The sequence below is a fragment of the Haliotis cracherodii genome, unplaced genomic scaffold, assembly GCF_022045235.1.
Source record: "Haliotis cracherodii isolate W230 unplaced genomic scaffold, xgHalCrac1.p SCAF_3, whole genome shotgun sequence".
Taxonomy (NCBI): Eukaryota; Metazoa; Mollusca; class Gastropoda; order Lepetellida; family Haliotidae; genus Haliotis; species Haliotis cracherodii.
In genome coordinates, this window is record NW_027266286.1 from 74,551,267 (window position 1) to 74,571,451 (window position 20,185).

General features: G+C 41.9%; 1 protein-coding gene across 1 annotated transcript; it reads left to right on the forward strand.

Moving 5' to 3' along the window:
• Positions 1 to 3,096: 3,096 nt before the first annotated feature.
• On the forward strand, positions 3,097 to 15,788 carry LOC139474421 (sphingomyelin phosphodiesterase 2-like). Its single transcript, XM_071257433.1, has 11 exons — positions 3,097 to 3,228; positions 3,382 to 3,509; positions 5,465 to 5,556; positions 6,053 to 6,155; positions 7,447 to 7,523; positions 8,445 to 8,628; positions 9,394 to 9,597; positions 10,975 to 11,098; positions 12,792 to 12,914; positions 13,064 to 13,179; positions 14,759 to 15,788. Exons 3-11 carry the CDS (start codon positions 5,522 to 5,524, stop codon positions 15,017 to 15,019), a joined length of 1,227 nt encoding a protein of 408 aa, XP_071113534.1. The 5' UTR covers positions 3,097 to 3,228; positions 3,382 to 3,509; positions 5,465 to 5,521; the 3' UTR covers positions 15,020 to 15,788.
• Positions 15,789 to 20,185: the final 4,397 nt, after the last annotated feature.

Below are 20,185 nucleotides of genomic sequence, written 5' to 3' on the forward strand. Positions count from 1 at the left end.
ATTAATTTCTTAAAGAGGCGTAAAACCATCCTCACTCACTTTAATTTATAAAGTAATTCATTTCATTGCTTGGAAATGGATGATTAAAGCTATTCTCAGAGAGGCAACACACTTAATTGTGACAAGTAGCTAGTCTATACGATCGATCTTATGTATGCCTAACATCTAGTCTCTGAAATGAACATATTTTACAGAAAAAAACAGTTGTTTCACTACAGTCATAAAATATAATTAAATGGAGCCCAGAGACTTTCTTCATTTTCAGATACTACAGTAATCTAGACTTGTCAAACAGTATAGACTTGCATGGGCTGTTTTGGGTATATTTGTTTCATGGTCTGTTTGACAGACAAGTAGGCCTATTGATTCCCCGGTATCCGAATAAAATATCTGATTTTAAATTCGCGTTAAAGCATGATAATATAGTTTGTATAGGAAGTCATCCCTTTGATAGAGGTAATACATTATTGTAGTCCGTGATAAACAAAGACAGGAGCAATGGTTGGACGCACGGTCAGAGATGCGGATGCGGTCTTCCTTAGCAGAAAGGAGGAAAGTGATAAGGGTAATATACCACTTTGTGATCAAGTCACAGACGGTCCTTCAACACAGACACCGCGATCAGTGTCAGCCAGTGTCTGACAAATCATACAGCCATAATTTATTGTTTGTTTGTTGTTTAACGCCGCACTCAGCAATATTCCAGCTATATGACGGCGGTCTGTAAATAATCGAGTCTGGACCAGACAAGCCAGTGATTGACATCATGAGCATCGATCCACGCGATTGGGACACGATGACATGCATCCACCAAGTCAGCGAGCCTGACCACCCGATCCCGTTTATCGCCTCTTACGACAAGCACAGTCGCCTATTACGGCAATTAGGGTTGTTGAAGACCTATTCTAACCCGGATCTTCACGGTCCTATAATTTATTGTAAAGATAACTTGGGTGCAGAGGATCAACAAGGCGCGAAGACATTTTGTACGCTCCCTGCCTCTTGATGCAAGTACCTGCACATTTCACAGAAGGTGAAACATTGTAATTGGCATGTGGTACCTTCGGGGTTTAAATACATATGTAATAGAAAATAGAAAACAAAACTAGATATATGTTTTCACAACAATGACTTCTTGAAACCTTTGTAATTGTTTTCAAGGAACAAGAGTTATTAGTACAATGATAGTGATATACATGAAATATATTTAAAATTTTAACTAGATGGGATGGCATAACACACTTTAGTTGGTACATCATCCGTCAGACACATATGTAGCATTGTCGAGACTTGAACGAACAATATTGGCAGCGACAGAAGGCTGGACGGAATCGCATCTAACACATGTTTTGTATATCTACATTGGTAAATTAAGTTATTAATATTTTTCATAATTCATAAAGTAATAGTTACATTTTTGTAATATTATTTTATGACGAACTAGATCTAAACTAAGACTAAACCCCCCAAAGTGCTAGAATTTGTACTTAACTAAGGAAGTGTTATCCCAAGTATAACAGACATGCAGTGAAACATAATTATATATAATGTTCTGCAAGACAGCATCCTTGAATTGATGTGTTTAGTGGCGTCTCTAAATCGGAGATTGTCCAGATGGAAATTGAGAGCAGAGTTGTAGCTGCTGTAGCGAGTGCTTTGTCTGCCATGGAGGTTCTTGTGCCTGGCTTGTCCGACAAAATTGTCCACCAATCGAAGTGAATGATTTCTTATTGTAGACTCACGAGATTTCTGATAATTATGAGGAAGTGACTTTAGAAACTGCTCTTGAATACCATGATTGAGTGAACCGTCCCATTCGGTATATAGTACCAAAAGGTTATCTGCAGAAGTACGCGCCCACGCGTCGGTCGGGAGACCCTAACTGTACTGTACCGGGAACGTAGTCAATACTTTGTTGATCATGCAGACATTGCAGCAATGTAGGGGCTTAATCGTAGTTCCTGCTTGTTGACCTCATTTGCATATTTATCGCCCCGTGTTTATCATATTGATTTAGCGCAGCGATAACGCTATCAATTACATGACATGAGTTAAGGCCAAAAGACTTACTCAAGTTTAGGTGACCTAATTCTGGGTCGAATGTGTTGGGTTATCTTGTTTCAATAATAGAGAAATTATGTATTCTCCTAACGCCACAGGTGAAATAGGTGACTATAATCACACTGATAGGTACCAACTACCTATACGTAGTACATATACATACATGTACACACCTGATTCCTACATTTCACTGTAATTATTCTGTCGTGGACACTATTGACAAATGAACAAAAGTAATATGGACGAATCGGGTGGTCTTAACTTCTTTTGAGAAGTATATAACTATAGAAGGTGTTCACAAGCGGGTGATTAGCCACACGTGTTGTCTTTTGAACCTTTCGGTCGTTTATCGGTAACAATATAGGACATAAAGCAGAGTCATCCATATTAATATCATCCACATCATCTTCAGCCGGAACGTGATATCAGTATGTTTCCATGACAGACATATAATATTATATCCAGTTTTATCTAATCTAGATCTATAGTGGTTGCTATGGGACTCCTCACTCCACGAAATGAATCATGTTTATTTACTTTACTTCAAACTTATGAATAAGGTACACGTCACGTTTTTTATCTTAACTCCGTGAGTCAGGTGCATGGGCTATGTCCTGTGTTTATTTGGGACTTTTCAGTCCCCTTTAGTTCCCTATTTCATATAAACTGATTCAATCACGAAAGACGACTTACAGGATAGTCCACGAGCTTCAATTTAATATCAAGTTTATGTCCCGACTAAAAATACTTTTTTTTAATCGGGAGATAAACTTGATATCACATTGAAGCCAGTCTTATATTTTCCCCATGCATTAACCCCAAGGGCAGATCTAGCAATTTTAATAGGGAGGGGACCAAAATATCGAAATCCTCTCTCAGTCGAGTTTACTGCCTGCAACACAGGGGCGGGATTCCAAGGGGCAGTCGGAACACGTCCAGGGCATAAATCATACAACCTGACTAGTAATATCCGAGTTATCTACCCCTGGAAAATAAACTAACAAGCTCCTCCCCAGCCCGCGACCGACACCTTCGTTACCCTTACCGGTTGAAACTCCGCGAACGGACTATCGCTGTGAGGAGTTAATAAACAAAAGCTCCTAACAGATCTGAAGGAATCGGCATAAATGTAAACAATTTGGAGGAAGATCGCGGACGACCAAAAAGGTATTTGATCAATTTGATAACATTTCCGTAATAAGGAAACATCACTCGCGAAGTTTATTGATAAAATACGGAAGGGAATGAATAATGTCGAGTTCTAGTACTACTCGTTATTAATTAAAAACAATGAATCGATTTTCGTATTTTATCCCTCAGCCTTGTCTTGCGTTGCAAGTTGTGACGGGAGCCGTCGCGTTTTACCGGCGCAGCATCCAGTTTGGTATACAACCAGCTGATATACGACCCATCTAGCCCACTCCACGTGATCAGTGTAACGTATGAAGGTTCGTATTCTCTCGCCCACCAACATGTATAGTGACAATCACACTGTCAGCGTCAAAACCACGGGGCTGTAATGCGGGGGTACAATTCTTGCCTACCTGTCACTTTGTCTCTTTATTGAGTCATTGTGAATGAGACTGCATGGTGCGCTCCATAAACTGTACAGGTGTAATTAATCAACTGTGCAGGTGTAGTGCATTAACTGTGCAGGTGTAGTACATTAACTGTGCAGGTGTAATTAATTAACTGTACAGGTGTAGTACATTAACTGTGCAGGTGTAGTACCTTAACTGTACAGGTGTAGTACATTAACTGTACAGGTGTAATTAATTAACTGTGCAGGTGTAGTACATTAACTGTGCAGGTGTAGTACATTAACTCTACAGGTGTATTTAATTAACTATGCAGGTGTACTACATTAACTGCAGAGCTATGGGTGTAACTATTATAAAAGAACTATACATACAGCTGTAACTGTACCTGTATGTGTAAGTTAACTTTACGAACTGTGCAGATTAAAATTTAGTACTGTTAGAGCCCAGTTATCCCCGAGGACCGGTTATCTCCAACCTCTTGATTCTAGTGCACATGTGACCACATCGTGTTGTACTTGCACTCGTTTCCATTAGAAGAGATAATCAAATGATGAACCAAAACTGATACTTGAAAGGAAATATAAGAAACGAACACTACAGAAGTACCTTGCTCAAATACGACTTTGGAATATATGCGGGTTCTGTCTCATGACTTCCTCGCGGGGACAGAAATCTCACAACATGATGATGCACATTTTGTTCTGTCATTGCTTACTACCTGTCTGTCATTGCTTACTACCTGTCTGTCATTGCTTACTACCTGTCTGTCATTGCTTACTACCTGTCTGTCATCGCTTACTACCTGTCTGTCATTGCTTACTACCTGTCTGTCATTGCTTACTACCTGTCTGTCATTGCTTACTACCTGTCTGTCATTTCTTCAAAATAATACAGTTCTAAAACCCTGTTTAGCTGTTTTCTCCCATTGTTATGAACCAATGCTGTGTAATGAACCAAGTCAATGAGCCTGACCTCCCGATCAGTTAGATCGCTCTTACAACCAGCAGAGGTTGCTGGGGGCCCCCATTCCCCACATGTGTCCACCTCGTCAAATAGCTACATGACCGGTTCATTTGCATGCAGGCGACTTTTTATAGTGTGGGACAACATTGTACCTGGCGGCTATAGTCACCTTCCCCTTCCAATTGACTAAACAATGAGAGGTGCATCTGGGTAGAGTCATATCAAAAGTAGACAACAGCCGATGTTTCATTCCCGTTGTTTTGTTTACCCCCTACATGATATGTGACATAGAGAATCTCACTCGAGGGTCTTTAGATATCAAATATATCAAGACGAGTTGATAAAAGTGGAAAAATTCCGAGGCTTGCCAAGGATTTTTGCCACTTTTATCAACGAGTGTTGATATATTTGATGTCAAAAGAAATGAGGGTGAGATATTATTTATCATCCAACATCATTCTTCCAACTTTTTCAATTTGGAGACAGTAATTAATAGTGTCTTCAGTGTAAAAAGTACTGCTAACAGCTTCAGTAGCAGAGCCATTAGTGATGTCATTTGATTGTGACGTCATGGTAACCAGTGATGTCACAATGGTCTGCAAAGCATTGTGATGTAATTTCATTGCAGCGATATCTACAGTGTAGATATCACTTGATCTCATCCAAGCGATATCTCCTGTGGGAGCCAGTTTTGGATGATAAAATGAAGATATACCACACTAGATGCAAATGATAAATTTTAAAAATCATAGTTTATAAATGTAATATTTATAATACATCATTTAAAATCAATGTTTACACACTGATCACAGACACATTAAACTAATTTTCAAACATGATGCACCACCAACACACAAATATCTGTCCAATGTTTATTCACGAAAACTGAATTATTTCAGAATTTCCCTCGAGTACCTGGAAGGAAACAAGATATTTTCTGTGAAGATTAGACAGCGATGACGACACTGAGAGTTCTCACCCTCAACTGCTGGTAAGACAACAAGACTCCCTTGATGAATACGTTCTATAAATATTTTACAAAAAGAAGTTACTGTGGTATTTAATATAATTTCTAATAGTAATATCTAATGAAAATACATGTTCAAGTACAATGATAGAGGGATTGACCTTTACTTCCATAATTTGTTGCTTTGTATCAGTCTCATTCATAATTGGGTTTCATCGTTCTCCCAACACATGCTTATGTTTCAGGAGAGACAATCAGCTTATTGTCTTCAATAATAATGTTTTCCGGGAGCTTATGCCCTCTGTGTTTAGGAATTGTGTCTGAGTGCCTTTGAAGCTCCAGATAAATTGCATATTTATGTAAACTACGAAAAATATATCATCACAGCCCAATTAATTTTGAGTTGCTTGCATATAATCATGATAATAAAGTCACTCTCACTCACTCACTCACTCACTCACTCACTCACTCACTCACTCACTCACTCACTTTGATGTTCATGACATTGTGTTCTGTTTAGGGGCGTGTTTATCCCGGGTACAGTCAAGTATCGACGTGAACGTATTGAGGCGATTGCAGAGGAGATCTCTCAGCAGCATTATGACATTGTCGTATTATGTGAGGTAAGCGGAGACTGTTTAGAATCAGAAAAGGATCAGTGTTCACATGATACACAATCAAATTACAATCATTTTATGCATGAATACTATAAGGGAAGCAGGGGTGGCCCAGTTGTCCAGCAAAACGCATCTTGCTGTGTAGAGTTACATCCAACAATGGGGGTTTGAATCCCACTGATTATGTTTCAGGGTGTGTCAACACTGTACTTGTTCTCATTGGTTTCATCAAAGTGTGACATGTCTGAGACCTGCATCACGTCAGGCTTTCCACAATCGTCAAGGTGACATGATGTGTTATGAGTAACAGTTAAACACATTCACTCTGAAATTCTTTGACTGTCATAGTGAAAGAAGGGCATGGGACACCAGGGTGGCAGTAGGTCCCCAGACCTCTGTTGCTGGTCTCTTCACCAAGGTGACAGTAGGTCCCCAGACTTCTATTGCTGGTCTCTTCACCAGGGTGGCAGTAGGTCTCCAGACTTCTATTGCTGGTCTCTTCACCAGGGTAGCAGTAGGTCCCCAGACCTCTGTTGCTGGTCTCTACACCAGGGTGGCAGTAGGTCCCCAGACTTCTATTGCTGGTCTCTACACCACGGTGGCAGTAGGTCTCCAGACTTCCATTGCTGGTCTCTACACCAGGGTGGCAGTAGGTCCCCAGACCTCTGTTGCTGGTCTCTACACCAGGGTGGCAGTAGGTCCCCAGACCTCTATTGCTGGTCTCTTCACCAGGGTGGCAGTAGGTCTCCAGACTTCTATTGCTGGTCTCTTCACCAGGGTGGCAGTAGGTCCCCAGACCTCTATTGCTGGTCTCCGCACCTGGGTGGCAGTAGGTCCCCAGACCTCTATTGCTGGTCACTACACCAGGGTGGCAGTAGGTCCCCAGACCTCTATTGCTGGTCACTACACCAGGGTGGCAGTAGGTCTCCAGACTTCTATTGCTGGTCTCCGCACCGGGGTGGGAGTAGGTGCCCAGTCCTCTATTGCTGGTCTCCACATGGGAGACCGGGGTGGCAGTAAGTCTCCAGACTTCTATTGCTGGTCTCCGCACCTGGGTGAGATTAGGTGCCCAGTCCTTTGCTTGTCTAAGTTAGATCAGGTAAGTAGATTTGGTGGTGTGGTTGATTGTGTGTCATTGTACCACAACGATGTTGCTCAGTGGTTTATTTGTCCCGGAGTCAACTATTTACAGGCCACAGTGCTATGGAGTATTGCTAACTGTCGTAACATAACAAACTAACAAAATTACTCACTTTGCAAATTCATGTTTACTCCCAAGTGTGATATTATGTTGCAGGTATGGCTGAAGAGTGATTACCAACGCCTGTGTAAAAAACTTATACCCAGAATGCCGCATTCCCACTATTTCTACAGGTAAGTCAGTTTCAAAGGCAGATGATTGTGCGAATGATTCAATGTGAGGGTCTGAATGGTGATGCACAAGAATCCCACTGTCCCGACCCTGTCAGCATTCATCAGCGTCTCAAGCCATGTCATGATTTCTTACAGTCACAACTCCAGATGTGTTTCTTGTTTGTCAAGGGCACTCTGCAGATGTATTCCCCGAGTGGTGACTTGCCCATTGCCATCCTGAGATGGGGTCTTGTTTTCATTTGTGGCGTTTTGATCACATAATGTTTCACATGGTCTCAACGAACAAATAATGTTTCCACATGAGAATTGCAAGAGAGTTGAGGTGATGGCTTTCATGAAAGAAGAGTTTGTTTAATTTCTTCATAAAAAGATCAAGGAGACCCAAATCGCAAACATTTGTCCCTATATACATTAACCCCACAGTTTGCCTCAGAGCCCTATGTTTGAATATGAAGATATACATACTATCTTAGACTGCCTCTGTTATTTAACACGTTTTCTTCCACTAATGTGGTAATTTCAGTTTCATTTCATTGGATCTATTCACTTTTCTTTATTTTGTTAAACCTGAGAACAAAGTATTTTTCCCCAGTATTTTCGGGAACAGAATCTCCCCGAAGATATCAAATGAAGATTTAGAATTGGTCTTCAGCAACCCGTGCTTGTCGTAAGAGGCGACTAACAGAATCAGGTGGTCAGACTTGCTGACTTCGCACATGCATGTTATTGTATCCTGATTGTGTAGATGCTCATAATTTCTTTCACTAGATTTTCTGCTCCAGCATGTTATTTAAAGGCCGCCATCACACAGCAAGAATATTGTGGAGTGGGGCATTAAACAACAAACAAACTGACACTGGTGTCTGTACATTTTGTAGAAACAACCGTCCCTGACCATGCTTGACATCTTGTCTGTTCCAGTGGCGCCATTGGCAGCGGCGTGTGTATGTTCTCCATCCACCCGATGATTGAGACAGTCTTCCACCAGTTTTCTCTCAATGGATTTGCACACAAGCCCTACCATGGGGACTGGTTCGGGGGCAAAGGTGTCGGACTCTGCAAGTTCAACGTCAACGGCTTGACGGTCAATGTGTATGGATCACATGTAAGGGACTGTTGGATGATGTCAGTGCTATTATTCAGGGGTACTAAATATGACACAGTGATTTCTCATTACATGCATCTGTAGGGGACTTTGAGAAACAGTGCACTACTGTAACAATGCATCAAATGGGACACTGATTTGACACTTTTCTCAATTACCACCCCCAACCCCAATATGGGGGGGGGGGGGGCACGGGTGGCCCAGTCGTCTAAGGTGCTGCGATTCGCTGTGCAGAGTTGCATCCCTTGGGCACACCAGAAACCTATGATTGTGGGTTTGAATCCCGGTTTGCCCCAATTATGTTTCTAGGTTTGTCAGCACCATACCCGGGCTCGTGGATTTCACCAAAGTGTTAAACGTCTGAGACCTGCATCACTTTGTGCTTTCCTCCCACATTAAGCTGACATGCCGTTATATAACAGCGTCAAACCCAACTCACTCACTCACTCCCCAAAGTAGACCATGCCCACTAATGGACTGCTATTTCCCTGAATTGCTGATAATAGAACTGGCGGCACTTTTGTTGCATCACGGCGCTGTTGATGATTTTGTATTCTTTGTAGTGTTTTGGTGTTATTGATTAAGTAAGTGAAGCTAAGTCATAAAACTAATATTACACAGTACACAGATTTACACAATCTGCACACTGCGGTTTACGTTATACCTTCATAAGTGAAAAAAAAAATGAAGTCACTTTTTAAATTAACATTAATTCATTGATGACAGTTTGATATTCATGTTCAATTACACGTCGATACCGACCAGTTCCATGCCGAGTACAGACGTGACCATGACGAGTACCTGGCTCACCGCGTCGCCCAGGCCTTCCAGATCAGCCAGTTTGTGAGACTGACGTCGGAGGCGTGTGACCTCGTGCTGCTTGGGGGGGACCTGAACGTGGAGCCAGTGGACTTGGGGTATAAGCTGATCCGGACCAATGCCCATTTGCTGGACTGCTGGCTGGACAAGGTGGGTGGTACATCTCTTCCTGTCTGGGGGACTGAGGTGTTCACAGATTGACAGACCTAAATTTCAGAGTTCGGAGTAAAATAATAAATTTGGAAGTCTTCTGTGTTCTTTCATTTTCATTTCATTTGATGTTTTTACCATTTTTTTATTTCCCAGTAAATAATAAATTTGGAAAGTATTTTGGGTCTGTGAAGGAATTTCAGTAATATAAGAAAGTAGGTCAGGACTGAGAGGGAAATAGCATTTCACTGAAATGAAACCCTTTAAAGTTTTTATTATTTAACTTTACCAACAATATTTGTTTGTGATTGTTAAAAAAAGAAGCATTCATATATATATGTTAGATTTGTTTTTTTTGTATTTGTTTTTTAACAAGGTGATGCAATGCCTCGCCCCTATCTGATCATGATTCCACACAAACTTGAAATAAGTCAAGTCTTTCAAAGGCATTCAGAAGTGATTCACATAAGGAAGAGAATTTATGGATGTCAACTTCTTTATTATGAGGAACACAACGTTTTGGAGTAATATACTTACTCCTTCATCTGGTGAATCATAGCATTCATTCATTTTTTGGAATCGTGATTGTTGATTTTTGTTTTGTAAGAATAAATTATATTCATGCATGTCTATGAATTCAGCACGGACATGGATTGGCTAACTTTAAATGAGTGTGTAAGTATGGTTTTACGCCACATTTCGCCCATGTGGGGAATCAAACCCGGGTCTTCGGCGTAATGAGCGAACGCTTTATCCACTATGCTACCCACCACCCAAACTTAAAATGATAGTTTTATTTTTTTTAGAAAATTGAATCCAAGTTTGGTAATAGCTTGACTGTGCAACCAGGAATGGGCTTCACACCTTGTACCCATGTAGAGAATCGTCCTGTCTATTTGACAAGTGAATGATTGCTACGCTACTGACCACCAAACAGGTATTACCTGTCAGCTGTAATATGAGGAAATATATGATCCTTGATGTATAATCAGGATATGTTGTTAATTATTCATGGAACTGATGGTGTACATTGTTTCACACATGTTTATTGTGGGAGGAGAGTCAAAGACTAAAGTCAAATGTTGTTTCTCAAGCAGCTGGGGTTTTCCTCCCAAATTATGCTGACACAGCATAACTGAAATACCTTTAGTTCAAGCCAACATATTCGCTCTGGCAACTTTCAATGACTGCAGCAGGGTGCAGCATGGTGTATTGACTTCCATTTCCAAAGTGAAAAAAATATGGAAAAAGTAAAGTTAGAGCAGGATTTAGCTTTATTGCTGTGGTTCAAGTTTGCGTGACTATTACGTAACTATAGTGTTTGGTGATGCAGCTCATACATTATTGTCATGGTGATTATCTCCCTTTGTGTTACAGAAGCGGACAACAGGATATGAGCATGGCAACACAGATGAGGTCCCCAGCAACAGCTTCTCCAGCCCACAGCCGGGCTACCCTGATGGGAAGCGCATCGACTACTGGCTCTACAGACCTAGTCCAAGTAGGCCTTTAAATAAATTGTCACTATATACGTTGAACACACTTCGGCTTAAAGTGGGGCTGTGCTCTACAGTCTGGTCCATGTTCAGTGTAGGTGAGGTGAAATGGACTTTAGCGTCACTGCTTGTACTCGTCCAGACTTACAGTGCTGACCCACTGAGATACCATGCTGCAGTTTAACATGGATACCCCACTCAGACACAGTATACAGACTCCGAGCCGACCAGTCCTTGTTTTAGTCCACTGAGATACCATGCCGCAGTTTAACATGGATACCCCACTCAGACACAGTATACTGACTCCGAGCCGACCAGTCCTTGTTTTAGTCCACTGAGATACCATGCCGCAGTTTAACATGGATACCCCACTCAGACACAGTATACAGACTCCGAGCCGACCAGTCCTTGTTTTAGCCCACTGAGATACCATGCCGCAGTTTAACATGGATACCCCACTCAGACACAGTATACTGACTCCGAGCCGACCAGTCCTTGTTTTAGCTCACTGAGATACCATGCCGCAGTTTAACATGGATACCCCACTCAGACACAGTGTACTGACTCTGAGCCGACCAGTCCTTGTTTTAGTCCACTGAGATACCATGCTGCAGTTTAACATGGATACCCCACTCAGACACAGTATACAGACTCTGAGCCGACCAGTCCTTGTTTTAGTCCACTGAGATACCATGCCGCAGTTTAACATGGATACCCCACTCAGACACAGTATACTGACTCTGAGCCGACCAGTCCTTGTTTTAGCCCCTCACTGCTGATCACCAGGCAGGGAAAGAAAAAGTATCTTTTCACATCTTTCGGTGTGACGCAGCAACAGGTACAAGCAACCAACCTCCCAAGGCAGATGCTGCGTCCTCTTGACCACAGAGGCAGTCTTATCAGTGTAGGTCTGGAGGCAGTTCCCGGGGGACCTCAGAAACATTATGCAATTACGGTAATTGTCAGCTGTTAGATTGATATACTACTACACGTGATGTTTGATGTAAACTTGATGAAGCTGATCGAGTCTAGCACCTGGGACAACATACAAACAAAATCAATCCCTGATGAGCACTCTGCAGACCACAGCAAATTAGGCTGATGGCTTCAAGAGTCATGGACAGAGAACAAAAGGGCAACCCAACTAATACCCATCGGCATATACCTGTTTTGGCCAACACAAAGGATATGAGGTGAAGTGAATATTTAGAGCTGAAGTCAGCAATCTATTCCAGCCATGTCATGCCATCCTGAGTATAAATTCTGACAAATGAGTGCTGATCCATACTACCAGGGCCTCCTTGCACACACCCGGCCAGGTCACATCGTGTGATCTGTATGATCCAACAGGCAGATCCTACAAAAAGTTTTGGAATGATTTGGACCTACTCTACCATTTAATACTTTTCAAGTAACGGTAGCTGATAGAGTTTGTGATAATCTTTGTATGCTCAAAACTGCATCACCATCATTTGGCATTCAGTGAATACTTTCCAGTTGTAAAGTAAACGATATTCCAGTTTTATGATGAGCATGGAGTACTATTTTAAAGCTGAATTTCACACTGCTGTACACTGCTGGGTACAAAGTACAGGGTACTTGTCCCCAGAGACTAATAGAAGCCAAGTTGTTTTTCTCCTCTTTACGACTATATCATACAGATTTCTAAAGCTCATGGGAGTTTTGTATCTCGTACAGACAAAAGTGTGAGTGTGGAGGAGTGCAGCGTCATCATGAACAAGATCCCCGGGCGCAGCTACAACTTCTCCGACCACGAGGCCGTGCTTGCCGTGCTGCGCCTCGAGACGGGCGACTCCGCAGGTAGCTCCATGTTGATGCCTTCAGTACAAGTGGATGAGACAGATCTGAATTAAAGAGAATTTGAAATTGTTGTTGTTAAGACTAAATAAGTTTTCTTCATGAAAATGCTTATTAACCACTTTTTTATTTTATATCACATTAAATCACAGAGTCTGCAGAATCACGGGATGCCAGGTTGTCAGAGAGAGACAATCTTCTGGGGATAGCATTGACAGAACTAGAGCGGGGACAGAAACAGACAGAGAGTGACAAGAGTTTCTTCCAGGTAAACATTTGTATCCTGGCCAATAAACCTTTATCTCCTTGTCAGAAGACCTTTATATGTCCTGGTCAGTAGATCTTTATATGTTCTGGTCAGTAAACCTTTATATGTCCTGGTCAGTAAATCTTTGTATGTCCTGGTCAGTAGATCTTTATATGTCCTGGTCAGTAGATCTTTATATGTCCTGGTCAGTAAATCTTTATATGTCCTGGTCAGTAAATCTTTATATGTCCTGGTCAGTAGATCTTTGTATGTCTTGGTCAGTAAATCTTTATATGTCCTGGTCAGTAGATCTTTGTATGTCTTGGTCAGTAAATCTTTATATGTCCTGGTCAGTAGATCTTTGTATGTCCTGGTCAGTAGATCTTTGTATGTCCTGGTCAGTAAATCTTTATATGTCCTGGTCAGTCAATCTTTATATGTCCTGGTCAGTAAACCTTTATATCCTGGCCAGTAAACCTTTATATCCTTGCCAGTAAACCTTTATATCCTGGCCAGTAATTCTATATAACCTTGCCTGTAAATCGTTATACCCAGGTCAATAAACCTTTTTATCCTGGCCAATAAACCTTTGTATCCAGGTTTGTAAACAGTGACACCCAAGCCAGTTTGTTGTTTAAAACCAGTCAGATAAATTCCAGCTCTATCATGGCAACTTTTAAATAATATCAATAATAGTAGTCTGGACCACACAAACCAGTGATTTACATTATGAGCAACATCATTCTCGGTCATGGTACAATGCCATCATCAGCCTCGTTTGCCAAGCATAGGTTACTGGAATTCCCATAGGGTAAACGTTTATATAAAGCTCAGTAAACAGCTGTGTGTGGAATGCCAAGCATAGGTTACTTGAATTCCCCTGGGGTAAACGTTTTATAAAGCTCAGTAAACAGCTGTGTGTGGAATGCTAAGCATAGGTTTTCTGGAATTCCCTTGGGGGTAAACGTTTATGTACAGGTCAGTAAACAGCTGTGTGTGGAAATTCCCATGGGGTAAACTTTTATATAAGCTCAGTAAACAGCTGTCTGTGGAATGCCAAGCATAGGTTACTGGAATTCCCATGGGGTAAACTTTTATGTACAGGTCAGTAAACAGCTGTGTGTGGAAATTCCCATGGGGTAAACTTTTATATAAGCTCAGTAAACAGCTGTCTGTGGAATGCCAAGCATAGGTTACTGGAATTCCCATGGGGTAAACTTTTATGTACAGGTCAGTAAACAGCTGTGTGTGGAAATTCCCATGGGGTAAACTTTTATATAAGCTCAGTAAACAGCTGTGTGTGGAATGCCAAGCATAGGTTACTGGAATTCCCCTGGGGTAAACTTTTATGTACAGGTCAGTAAACAGCTGTGTGTGGAATGCCAAGCATAGGTTACTGGAATTCCCATGGGGTAAACGTTTATGTACAGGTCAGTAAACAGCTGTGTGTGGAATGCCAAGCATAGGTTACTGGAATTCCCATGGGGTAAACGTTTATGTACAGGTCAGTAAACAGCTGTGTGTGGAATGCCAAGCATAGGTTACTGGAATTCCCCTGGGGGTAAACGTTTATGTACAGGTCAGTGTCTCTGTCTGCCAGGTCCAGGTGCTGGTGCTGAGCGTCCTCCTGTATCTCCTGGAGACGTCGGGAGGGCTTGTACCCTCGGCCCCGCTCCTCCTCTCTCTCGTCAAGCTGCTGCTAATCATTGCCATCGCTGTTTGTGCATGGACAGGATTCATAGTGAAGAGGATCGAGGTACACGGGCTGCAGACAGTCGCTGCTGACGTCGTCAACCTCATCGAGAGTTCAGCTAGGTCAAAGGTGAAGCCAGAGATCACAGAACCTCATGTTCTTACTTGAATGGAGGCGTGAAGACCAGATGGGTGCTTGCATCATCCAAGACGGGACCAAGTCAATACTGAGACGTTATGGCACTGAGGGGGACCAAACGATTAGGTCTTGTGATACAAGTTCTATTTATTTGTTTTATATTGTATGTTTCCTTCTGGTCACCATCACACAGTCACAATCTACGGATAGTCCAGTCTACTTGCATACTACGGCTACCATCCCACACTGTTGTCAGATGGCACTTAAGATATAGGGAAAGCTTTTAATAAAGGGGCCACCTGGTCAGTATTGACTTAAGAGTGGATTCATAATCTACAATGTCATCACACCAAAATCATCTCTCCAAAAAATAAACTGAAGAGCTTCAAAGCGGACAATGTTGTGCATTGTCATTTAATTGTTTTTTCACTCATATTGGACACAGAAATTAATCATTCAATTTATATTTCCTAACCGATGATTGACCATGTGGTCCCCTCGCGGGTCAAATTTCCCATACGTATGACAGTTTGTATGAGCAAGCAAAAATCACTATTTTCTGGGTTATGCATTTTGTCACCGAGACATTTAAATATAGAAACAATTGGTTATGGAAGATTTCTACACCAATATTCTTAAAGAGGGATTTGTATTGCTTTTGTTAGTGAATATGTGCTGTTATCTCATACGTTGATCAATGTCACTTTTCTTCACCACTGTGGTGTTCCGGGTAGAAACTGTCACATTGTATCCATGGGGTGGTCTGTGAAAACAACAAACACAAAGTAATATATTGTTAATGAGCTAAAGGCATCAGTGTGTCTGTTATGTGTTGTGTGGAGGTATTTGAAGATTTGAGGTATCACTGTGTGTCAGTTTGATGTGGGAGGAAAGCTGGAGATGATGCAGGTCTCTGACATTTACCGAAACCTGCAAGCACAGCTTTGGTGTCGACAAACCTTGAAGCATAATCAGTCAATGAAATCAGTCATCAAGCCTGACCACCGGATTTATTTAGTCACCTCTTACAAAAGTGTATGTTGCTGAAGAACATATTCTAACCTGGAATCGGGAACTATGGCAGGGACATTGGAGGTTGTGTTCAAGATTATTGCACTTACAGAGCAATGTGCACTTGTTTGGACAAATGCTGGTTTTATAGTGCTACCCCGCTGAGATACCATGTCACAATTTAACATGGATACCCAACTCAGACATAGAGTACTGACTCTGCGCCAGCCAATCCTTGTTTTAGCCCCTTACTGCGCCAGACAGAGTAACAACAAGTACCGTGTTTTAACATCTTTTAGTATGATACTGCTGGAGATCGAACCCCCGACCTCTCACTCTCTGGGCAGACTACCCACTGGACCATGGAGGCGGCGGTGTCAGGGCTACTGTGCATGTGTTGAGGAACCATGGACCACTTGGACCACTCCTACAAACCAAGGCAGTCATGTCAGGTTCAACCTCATGATCAGCGGATCCTGGAAACTTTGTTTGTTTGCTGATTAACGCCACACTCAGCAATATTCCAGCTATATGATGGTGGTCTGGCCCAGACAAATGATTGACATCATGAGCATAGATCCATGCAATTGGGATACAATGACATGCATCAACCAAGTCAGTGAGCCTAACCACCTGATACCGTAAGTTGCCTTTTACGACAAGCATGACCTATTCTACCCCAGATCTTCACTGGTCCTGGAAACTAAGGGATGCAATTCAGCCGGGGCACCTGTGCTCGTTGCTAATGATGGCTCTGGTATAAAGGACAAACAACCAACTGAGTACTTAGTTTTATTGATATATTCCGCAAGAGCTGGAGTTTCCTCGATGTACTCGTGGACACAGGCTATCCTTGACCTCGTCCACTTACCCCACGAAATAATCACAATTCACACAGACAGTGAGAAACACAGAAAACAGTTTAAAAATGAGATTGTTGCCGTACACTTTGAGGCCGTGTCATCTTCAACATTTAAACAGGCAGGAAATGATGTAAACTTGGAGACTGGACAGTTGACAATCTGAGGTACTGAGCACATGTATGATGGAGGATGGAGAACATTCACTTAATGTATCAAATATTACGATGTAATGTGTAAATAATTCTGCCATTCACTTGAAAAAGAAAATGTTTTACAATGCACCAGCCATGGCTTCGTTATCATGGGAAAAAAAATATGACAGGAAACACGATAATTAATTTCTTGAATTTTCAAGAAATTTTTCTGAACTCAAACTCAGCTTTGTACAAGAAATGTGAAGAATGTACATCCCCTTCGTTATATGTATAGAGTGATCTGATCACAGTCAAGATTCATAACTGTTCTTGCTTATCATTCCTTTCAGTTAGTTCTGGCGTGAATTTTCTTTTCTTATTGAGTCTTATTGAGAATGTATAATTGTTACTGTTTGTATCCAAAACCCTACTTTGATAAGAGATACTAGTGTCCCAATACTGTGACATGCAGAGAAGCAGTCCAATATCACCTTGGTCATCACCCAGCCTCACATTATCCAAACAAAGAAACAAAATAATTTAAGTCAAATAACACCAGCCATGAAGCAGAGAAGTCATATCCCACAAAGTGCAACACTGACAGCTGTGGGTCAAGGCCATGGCGTTGCTAGGTTACTGATAGCTGTAGGTCAAGGCCATAGCGTTGCTTGGTAACTAACACCTGTAGGTCAAAGCCACAGCGTTTCTAGGTTACTAACACTTGTAGGTCAAGGCCACAGCAATTCTAAGTTACTGCTGCTCAGCAAGAGGCGAAGCAGGGCAAATGACTAGAAACAATTAATCTCAAGGGTGATAGGCAGGCAAATGGTTATATGGCGCCTTGTTGTGAAGACCTGTACAAAACTTGACACACATTTTCCTACAGTACTCACACTGGCTGAAGTCCAGGTAGATGTTTGCAGTCCAACGTGGACAACACTGTCTCAGGGAGACATGAAGGTACTGGGTTGATCTTCATGTTTTCAAAATAAATATGAATGAATAGAAATGGCGTAAACTGAAAAATGACTAAGGGAGGTTCTATTTGTTTCATATGTCATTGCTGAGGATGTGTTGGAATCGATTTCAGTTGTTAATTTACACACCAGGTGTTATACAAACATATAGCTAGACTTCAGACTAAACATGTTTCTATCTATTGGATACAGAGCTTGTATATGTCTCAAAACAATAGGTAATAATTACCCCTCTACCAACAACAAAGCTCTACAATAATGCTGGCAGATTGTTCTGGGAAGAACTCATTGTCAAAGAAAGGAGGTTCATGTCTGCAGACTATTAAACTATGAGTGAACACTTGCTCAAAATGATATGACATGAACACTGCCAATATTTTACAAAAGTTAATATACAAAAATATCCCTATTGCTGCTGGTGTACATGTCCATTACTAGCCACTGTCAGAAATATATCTGATAATATTCTAAACAAAGTAGGCTTAGGGTTTGGTATTAATAAAATATTTGAGAATATTAACAACTTTTATCAACTTCAGAACACTGAAAACATGAACAACTCAACAACATGGTGCCCTACATGAACAGCGCTGCTACTGGCTGGAGAAAACCCAACAACAAAGGCAGCCACACACCACAATCACCAACAAAACACGGTACAACCACACTCACCAAGAGCAGTGACAATTTGGCAGTGTACAATTCAACCACTGTCAACCAACAGTTGATCATTGACAGACTGCAATGTGCAATTCAACCACTGTCAACCAACAGTTGATCATTGACAGACTGCAAACACTTTCAACCAACAATTTATCATTGACAGACTGCAATGTGCAATTCAACCACTGTCAACCAACAGTTGATCATTGACAGTACTGCAATGTGCAATTCAACCACTGTTAGCAGGACCAATGGCCATCTTGCACAACACATTTCCTCGCTGTATTCATCTAAACTGACATCAATGCAGCCAATTAGGGCGAGAACCACATTCACAGCTGTATCATGTCAACGAAACAGAAAAAGCATTCTTATTCAAGGAGTGAAAAATGTTAACAATATATTAGTTCTAATAATAAACTGACATCCCACATAAAGACTGCTGACATCTGGCAAATGAGTTGGGCTTAATGCAGCTTGGGACATCCAAATGGTGTGTCAGCTTATGTGGGCCAACAACCCAATTTGGAGGAAGCATCGAGTATTGGTGTGGCGGTCAGAATCAAGGATAATATTTGGGGAAAATCTGGGATTTGATCACACTACTTGTCCTGGCATAGTTTAACAAATGTTCCCCTTTATCAACACACAGGGTCTTGTGCAGCAGCCAGCATGACATGACACGATGGCAGCGGTCAGAATCAAGGATAATATTTGGGGAAAATCTGGGATTTGATCACACTACTTGTCCTGGCATAGTAGAACAAATGTTCCCCTTTATCAACACACAGGGTCTTGTGCAGCAGCCAGCATGACATGACACGATGGCAGCAACCAGCATGACATGACACGAGGGCAGCAGCCAGCATGACATGACACGAGGGCAGCAGCCAGCATGATATGACACGAGGGCAGCAACCAGCATGATATGACACGAGGGTAGCAACCAGCATGACACGACACGATGGCAGCAACAAGCATGATATGACACGAGGGTAGCAACCAGCATGACACGACACGATGGCAGCAACCAGCATGACACGACATGAGGGTAGCAACCAGCATGACATGACACGATGGCAGCAACCAGCATGACACGACACAAGGGTAGCAACCAGCATGACATGACACGATGGCAGCAACAACATGACACTGTGCAACCTTCAGCTAGCTTACTTAGTAACAGGACACCCATGACGTTTCCGGTGTGGACTACGTCTCCGGTGTGGACTACGTCATCAGGGAGTGCAGTGACAATGCGTGTAAGTGCATATGAAGAGCCCAGCACACATGGTGTATGTTGCACTCAGTGCTCAAGTCGCCACAGAAGCAGAATACGGGAGATCACATCACAACATGTGGCGGAGGACTGACACATGATTTGTTTGCCTGGATAACACTTGACATCTGACGGGTTGTCGTGATACAACAAAACAACATTCATTCACATCAGTAATAATACAATTATTGCTTTCACTTTCTAACTGCAGCTTAACATAGGAGTAACTTACAGAGACAGTAGACCTTCGAAGGGAAGTCGCTCAATTA